Below are 8933 nucleotides of genomic sequence, written 5' to 3' on the forward strand. Positions count from 1 at the left end.
CTGTGAATGAGACGATCTTGACTCTACGGATATAATGGAATCACATAGATGAAGTTATTCAGTTGGTGAGAGTTGAAGGAGGTCCATTTGGCTGAGTCTGAGGTTTGAAAGAACTGATCAGAGCAGATCAAATGGATTTACCCTGTCATATGAAGATGATGAGGAGATATTGAGATAATTATGCGCATGGCTGTGTGGGTTTCACAACAGTAGTATGACAGGTGCATGTCTCTGGATGCTAATTTCAATACACGAGTCTTCCGGAAGTAGAGTCAAGTGTCTATGTGTTATGAGTCAGTAGAAGTTTGTCATGAGAAAGATGAATATTGAAATTGTTGATAGACACTTGATGGTTATGTGAAATGCATGAGAAAGAATGAAGTTATGTGGATGTTTAAAGTCATATTTGTGTTATAAGTTTTAAAAATACCTAGCTTACCCTTTGTTTTGTTTTGTGGTTGTTTTTCTTTGATCTGTGATGATCGTGTATTTTACACGGGAGCAGATGATGTTACATGTGATAAAGTTTCTCGGTGAGAAGATGGATGAGGGAAAATGTTTATATTTTTCTTTTGAAATTGTGTTTTAAATTTTATGTAAATGTTTCAAGTCTTATGAAGAGAGAGATAATTTGAAACATTATAATAATGAAATTTTAGATATATTTGTATTATGTTTATATATTTATTTTAATATTTCATACAGATTATGGTTATAGATATGAGAAAATTTAGGGATGTTACATTTATTGTTATATACATTTGTTATTTTATATAATTATATATGTTTTGTTGATATTATCATTTTATGTTATTTTTATTATTATTTATAATTATATGTTGTTATTAATAGTATAAGTAAATATATTTGAAATTATTAAATAAATTTATGTAATATTTAAATTTGTATATTGTATATTGTATGTATATAATTATATTAATAATTATAATAGTACTAAAATAAATAATACTGTTAATATTTTGAATAATTATATATTTTAAAAATAATGTACAATTTAAACATAGTAGCATGATAAAATTCAGATATTTTCATAAATATTATGAAATATTAACTATTAACATGAAACAAATTATATTTTATTTTTATGTACATTTTTTTCTCTAAGTTTGTATCCAATAATAAAAAGAACAACTTTCGCTTATCATTAATAAACATTAGATTAACATGAAATAATCGGTGATTAAAATAAATAAATGAAGTCATTAAATTAGAATCCTAAATGATGTGTCATGAAAATTTAAAAATATTACAAACACAATAATGTACAATAACACATTAAATTTAACTGACAATCAAAATAAGTTCAACATAAAAAATAATAATAACACAATAAAAATACAATTAATGTTCTTTATTGAGTTTAAGCTGGTGAAGTGTATCTTCGATTCGGTCCAAACGTGTGTGGATAGTATTGATATTTTCCTGCATATTTTGAATTCCCCCCAAATTTGTGTTAACATTGTTGAATCATGGGGGATTTCGGGTTGAGGATGACCGTCTGCAACATGAGGCAGTGGAATGTCTTCGTGTTCTTGTTCATCTTCATCGTCAGGCCTTCCAAGTTGTCACACACCATTGACCTCAAAGATATTCATTTTCTTCATAGTTTTTTTCCCAAAGAAGTTATTCCGCCCTAACGTGATTGATGACTCTCCCATCAAGTTCATGCCATATAACAACATGAGGTGTGTGATTAAACAATCATATGGAAGAGGCATATCATTGTCACGACATTTTATCATATGTTGCATGATATAATGAGGCCAATTAATCATCACATTACTTTTTAGGCACCATAACATGAAAACATCTTCATGAACCAACTGCGAGAAGTTGCTCCCCCGAGGGCACAACATGTGCACCCATGTGTAATGAAGTAGTCTATCATTCATAGTTAAACTACCTACGTTTCTTATATTTTGTTCGTGCACCTCTTCTCTTGTCATGGTTAATAGGGCTTGTTGACGATCAAAATGTATGTCCTCAAGGATGGTACCAGGGGTTAACAAGAGACCATCATATTTCAGATTCGCCACGTTCATCCAATCCTTATGTCTAATTATAATCTTGTGGGTGCCAATCTGAGTAGCAAGGTAACCCTGTGTCGTTAGATGGAGATTTGAATAAAAAACCCTAACCATATCCTCATAATATGGTAGTCTTATACTAAGAAAGTTTTGCAATCCTTGGAAGTTCAAATATTTTTGAAACTGAAAACCAGATGTAGCAAAAAATGGGAAATCTAAGACTTTGGAGGTATGATTGGTCTTCCATGAAAATTTTCCTCAAATGCAACCATCTGACGTTTCGTTTGGAAATACCGGGAATAATCTAAAACACCCCCCCTCCTTTGTAATGGGATCATAGGAACTTCATCATCATTTCAAACCTCTTCGTGGATGAAGATGCCATCGATAAAGAAATTCAAACCTATGATGAAAATGTTACGAAACAATGACAAAATAATAGTATATTAGAAAATATCCTCACACATAAATTTCAAATGAAAAACAGTTCAACAATAATAATTTAAGAAGTACAATGTTTGTCTTTAATTAAAAGTAGATGCAATTAAATTACAAATTGAAGAACATAAAAATATAATTAAACATAATTTATTGATGCCGAGTCACGATGTTAAACAATTTTGCCATTCTTCGCTCTTTCGGCATACCAAATACTCGCATTGCAATAACTGGATTTTCACAGAGAAAGTCATAGCATTGGTCCATGACTGCTTCATCTTGAATATTTAGATCAATTAGCATGGACCAAATATCTGAAGGCGAGTATTGATACGAACTCTTACGACGATCATTTTGTACGTGTTCACCATAATAGTCATTCCGTCGTTTGATTTCCGCAGCAATTTCTTGTGATGAAGTGGCTTGTACACGAGCAATGGCTAATACCTCATCAACGACATCGTTACCACGGTTCATGGAAGCGACACAATTTTGCAGGTTCGTATTCAACACATTGAATTGATTCTCAATTACATCTACCATGGGGCCTTTTCTCTTTGATCCCCTAGATGACGATGTCCCACTGGATGGTTGAGAGGGCGCATATGGAGTATTACTTGGATTGTCTATTGATTGAACATGCGCTACAGGTGAGCATGGAAGTTCGTGGTCTGCAACATTAAACTCTGGCGGCTCAGGTATGTAGTCCATGTTATGATCGCCTAGGTCCACACTTAAATTTTCCGTGTGAACCTATCTAGATGCCAATTGGGTTGTCCTTTGACCACTTCCAGTGGCCCTGTCGTTTGACCACAACTCTTCCATAAGATTGTAGTGCCGAATGGATTTGGCACACCACTTATCAGCAGATGGTTTCGCCTACAAAAAGTCAGGTGTTATTAGAATAACAAATTATGGGATATTGTCATCTTTAATTTTTTGGATATTGTCATCTTTAATTACTTTATGTGAATCAAGTTTTCCCAGACTTCGTCTTCGGCCTCAAAACATTTTGTGGCTTGGTTCCAACCAAAACCACTAAGACCACTAAATAGGTCGTGGACCTCCCGCCACCTGTCCTTCAAACATTTTTGTCGGTTCTTTACATTATTTTTCGTAATGGCAGGGAGTCCAACCTCGTGTAACGCAAGTACAATGTTATTATATCCCTGAGTCGTCCAACTGCCATCGATTCTCGACCCTCGTCGTGCCTCGTCCACCATGGCATTAAGCAGGATAAAATCCATATCCGTGGTCCACTTTGTTGTTTGTGTGAACCCAATGGATGAACTTAGCTGAACACTTTTACTACGATCCATCTAAACAAGCATTATGAAAGTTAGGACCAAATAGAGTAAGCATAATATAAAACAACATTTAGTACAATATCAATTATTTACATAATCTTGCCACATTTCATTTGCTATAGTGTCCCTAATCTGTGAACCTAGTCTATGATCATCGTCACGGACTTGAGAAGCTGAAACTTGTATATCTTGTTGCAACAATTCATGATCCACTTCTTCTATTAAAGAGTCATCATTGTCCACTTCGTGAAGAAAGTTATGCAAAATACAACAAGCTAAAATAATATTTGTCATGGTATGCAAATCGTAATGTGGCTCGGTCCCACTAGCTATAATTGGGAAACGTTTTCTCATGACACCAAATGTCCTTTCAATTACATTTCTAAGCGACGAATGACGATGATTAAACAATTCTCTTGAATCCTGTGGTCCTCTTCGAGAATACTCTTTCAAGTGGTATCTAACCCCATGATAAGGTGTTAATATTTGTGGTTTAAACATAAAACCTGCATCGCCAAGATAGTATTTTCCTACAAACATTCCAAGGAAACATCCATTAGTTATGTATATTATCACCTTTGTATCTATTGTTATGAATTCTCAAACACCTTAAACTTGCCTTCTAGAATAACCAAAGAATCCTCTCCTATGAAAGCCTCCTTCAATATCCTCAAATCTGAGGTTGTTCCTTCCCACCCAGCTAGAACATACGGGAATTTCATATCCAAATCACAAGCTGCGAATAAGTTTTGAGTTGGCCAATCTTTTCTTCCTCGAAAACGAGGTGCATCAGCACGTGGGACCTTCACACGTACATGAGTGCCATCAATGGCCCCTAAACAATCCTAATGGTAACCAAAGTTTCAGGTCTAAACAAATACAAATACAAAAGACATTATGAGAATTGTAAAGGAAATTTGTAATAAACAAACCTTAAAGTAAGGGAAAAATCGATTGTTGTGTAAGATTTAGGGTTGGACATCAATACCATCTGCTTGCTTTATGAATTGTCCTTCCAACATCAAAATTGCATTTAATATGTTGTGAAAGTGACGAGAAAATGTTTCTCCAGACTGATGGAAAAAAATGAAACACTTCGATTCTTGACGTTATGTCCAACAATATGAAGAAATTTAGCAACTTGTTCTAATACAAAATAAATGTGAATATATTTTTAAAAATTAAAAAAGTAACAACACATCATAAACTAAACTGTAAATATATTTAGAAAAAAATAAATAAAAACTTACTTGAAGGTGAAGAGCACAAGAATAAGCACTGGCAAAAAGATGTACTGGAAAGAAGATGCACTGGAAAGAAGAAGAAGAAGCAATGTGATGAAGAGAATGTGGAAAAATAAAATAAATACATAAAAGAATCCAACATTTTTCTCACACAAGGGAGAATCGATTCTCCTTCTACCTTCAAAAACCACAGAATCGATTCTCCCAAATCACTTCTATATAGAGAATCCATTCTACATCTTTTGGAAAAATTTAAAATCGATTTTGCACCATCCAACCATATGGAAAATCGATTCTATTGCATACACAAACATTGGAAAATCGATTCTATAGCATGTAAGAGATAAGAAAATCGATTATACAGCTTTTACAATGATACGAAAATCGATTTTGGAAAAAGATGAAGAGAAACCAGTGCGCCAAAACAGTGAGTTTTACCTTCCTTAAACCAATTCTCTTTCGTTTTCTTGTTCTGGGCACAACACAACAATCAAACCTCATCCCTCATCTCATTTATAGCAAACACAACTTTAGTTTCAGATTCACGGGTCTACCATTTTGGTCAAGATTCTTCTGCAAGTAGCACTGGAGAGTCTAATGAAAAGAAAACTCATTGGCTCAGAATTGCACTACAATAAACTCATTCACATGTGCACAAAGGATAGGAAAGTAAAATGTTATGTCAATGGTCTTTGCCAGCTGTAATCGTCTCAAATCTCCTCACTTTTGTGAGGAGGAGAAAAACTGCCCACTCCGCTCTCCTATCTTTGCCCACGCCTTCAAATAAACCGATCCAAACGTAAATTATACCCGCTCGCCCCTCCCTCCTCATTGTTGGCACCCGGAAACAAACACTGCGTAAATGACCATTCCAAAAACCATGCATGAGTGTTTACTGGGTGCCTCTAAAATCACTACATGAGTAAATAATGAAATATAATAGCAAAAGAAGATGTTACCTCAGCGATATTCCCAACCAACATGAAAAATAAAGGGAAACTTCAACAACCAAAAATAACCCCAAAAGCAAGCTAAAGTGAGAAAGACTAGCCAAAACCCATCCTTTAAAACTAAAATATTAGAAAAGTACCATTTATGTTTTTTGTGAGCCACACTTTGCAAATTACCTATGGCAGTAGGTAAAATTCCACCACAAAACTATAGCAATGACGCCACATTAACGTTATTAACAATATGAATATAAAAATAATCAAATAAGTTATTTAATATTTTCAGCTCATGAACATTATTACAAAATAAGTGATTATTTACACTTTCTTCTACCCAAAAGAAAAACATGAATATAAAGCTACTCACAATGCAAAATTGCAAAAAAAAAAAAAAAACAAATCCAACAGATAAGGTGTCGGAGTTTTGAGAAATGAAAAAATAGTTGACAATATTTGATGAAGATTCATATAAGTATTGTGATCTAACATTCCTTGATAGTTAAATAATTTATTTAATTTTCTCGCATTTCATTTTAGTATACAAAAATTTACTATAAAAAAAATGATTGAGTATCTTTATTTGTTGGACAGTCATATACATGCATTTAAGAGACAACGATTAAAATTAAAAGATTCACAAATACATGATGTAAACCAGATACCAAATGAGAGACGCACCAAAAAGACCTGAGGCACCACAAAATTCACTTTAGTTCCTAAAACAAAAATACATTGCAATCTGGAACGAAAATGCACCAACTGAGAATAATTTGTTCACTAAAACAAATAACACACTAACAGTTAGCCACAAAAATTATCTAGAGCATGAGAAATGGGGAAAGTGAAATCAATTTTGAAAAACTAAAATAGGGCACAAGTAGAGAGAATACACTTTTGAGATGAGGAGATCAGAAGATAAATTATGGATTAAGAGATGAAGAGATTAGAATAGTTGAAAATGATTTACAATGAAAGGTCCGTGCTAACTGAAATGCAAATTGCCTCCGAAATGAAACTCATGTCTTGTGTAAACGTGATTAAGTGTGTGATTTTCCCTAAAATGGAACTGCATGCTATGTACACATGGAGTGTGTAAAAAATTAGGTTTTGCGCTTGTCTAAAAAAAAGTTTAAAATAACAAAAAATTTAATGCAGTTTATTAAAAAACTGTATGCACTTAATAGGGGTTAAAAATACCTAAGAAATGTTTGAGTTATTGGAAGTTATTGTAACCTCCATTAACAAACCCCTAGTAAAATTAAGAATTGTTTTAGTATATCTTAACATTTATATATAGAAGATCTTTTAATGAAGAAAGGTTAATCATTACAACAAGAATGATAGCAAAGCTCTTGTGATCTTTATAAATCCTCAAGTCTTAGTTTGTTAGCAAGAATCCATCGTGTTTGTTAACAACCTAAAAAAGTGCTTTTAATCTTGTATTTGTCTTAGAACAATAACATTTTTTAATTATCAAACTTGTGATTGTTTAGATTACACTATTTGCGTAAATAAAGTGTTTAGTAAGGAGTGATTGCATATACTCAATGTTTAGTTAAGAGTGATTCCAATCCAAATGATACTTTGTGTTTAGCCAGGAATAGCTAGGATCCAAATAATATTTGTCTTGTATATTGCAGTGTTAATCTGCTAGTGGAACTTGATCATTTTGATAAAAAAATTGGACATAGTTTGGGTTTTTAGACGAACCAATCTAAAAACACCAATGACCTACGCCTTTATCTTTTTTATCTACACGTTATTGACGTACAACCAATAAAAAATGAGAGGTTTTGCTAAAACATATTTTGAAAGGTATTTTTAACAGTACATCTATCAACTTGGAGTTGCTTTAAAATCTTGATCAGACGCTACTCTTATGAGAAATTGATTGACAATGCATATGTCAAGTTAAAATTTTGTTTGATCTCTTTTACCATGTGCTGATTTGCGAAAATTTTCAAAAGTCTTAAATACATTCTCCAACCATGCCTTCATATGTATTTTTTTTTTCACATTGTTAGAATAAAAACTCATTCCTTGAAATTAGATGTAGTTCAATAATACACAATCCAAAAGGGATAAATGTATAACAATATTTATTATTTTTATTTTTATATTGGTTCATTTGTTAACAAAGACTACATTGATCAACACGATCAAGTTTATAAAAAAAAACTAACGATGCAAGATACAAGACATGTATTCTTTGAATCTCAATCAATCTTGGTTGAACAATCAAGTATTATTTAGAACTCAACCATTTATGGCTAAAGAATCAAGTATTGTTTGAAATTCAAGCACTCATGATTAAACAATCAAGTATTGTTTAAAACTTAGCCATTTTTGTCTGAACATCTGAGTATTGTTTGGAACACAACCATTCTTGATTAAACAAACAAGTATTGTTGGGAATGCTACCACTCTTGGCAAAAACACTTGGTTAGAAGATGTGATCAAACAATTACAAGATTACTCTCTAAAAGAGGTATAACATCTTAAGATGGATGTAGTATAAAGTTCACTCATCTAGATAGTTAGAAAACAAAACTATGTTTTATCAACGAGCTAGTGTGCAAGCTTAAAGTTTCAACTTTACAAATGTTCATAGGATTGTAAGTTAATTTTCTTTCTTCTTTAAACAAATCTTCTATATATAAAGATGTAGAAAGAAATCATTGTAAATCCTTTTCTTAGAGTTAAAACCTTTAGAGTGTGTTTGTTTCAACCTAAACACTGTATACAATAATGGAAAAGCGTGGATTGGTTTTGTTTGGATCAAGGGGATTGCAACTATTCAAAGGCAAAGAAATGCGGGAGATGAGCATAAATGTATCATCTCTTTGTTGTGAGAAAGGTGAGAAAAGTTATACTAAAGAATTAAAAAGTCTTATTTATCCTTATATACCTATAACTGTAATATCTATATAAATGTAATATATATTT

General features: G+C 32.5%; 1 protein-coding gene across 1 annotated transcript; it reads right to left on the bottom strand.

The window, feature by feature from the left end:
- Positions 1-3239: 3239 nt before the first annotated feature.
- On the bottom strand, positions 3240-4755 carry LOC137834224 (protein ALP1-like; the record flags this gene model as incomplete). Its single annotated transcript, XM_068642288.1, has 5 exons — positions 3240-3365; positions 3476-3805; positions 3887-4323; positions 4413-4638; positions 4726-4755. Coding segments are annotated over 5 exons (1149 nt in total), but the record flags the coding sequence as incomplete, so codon positions are not given.
- Between the last annotated feature and the right edge of the window lie 4178 nt (positions 4756-8933).

Source organism: Phaseolus vulgaris, chromosome 11 (genome assembly GCF_000499845.2).
Source record: "Phaseolus vulgaris cultivar G19833 chromosome 11, P. vulgaris v2.0, whole genome shotgun sequence".
Classification (NCBI taxonomy): domain Eukaryota; kingdom Viridiplantae; phylum Streptophyta; class Magnoliopsida; order Fabales; family Fabaceae; genus Phaseolus; species Phaseolus vulgaris.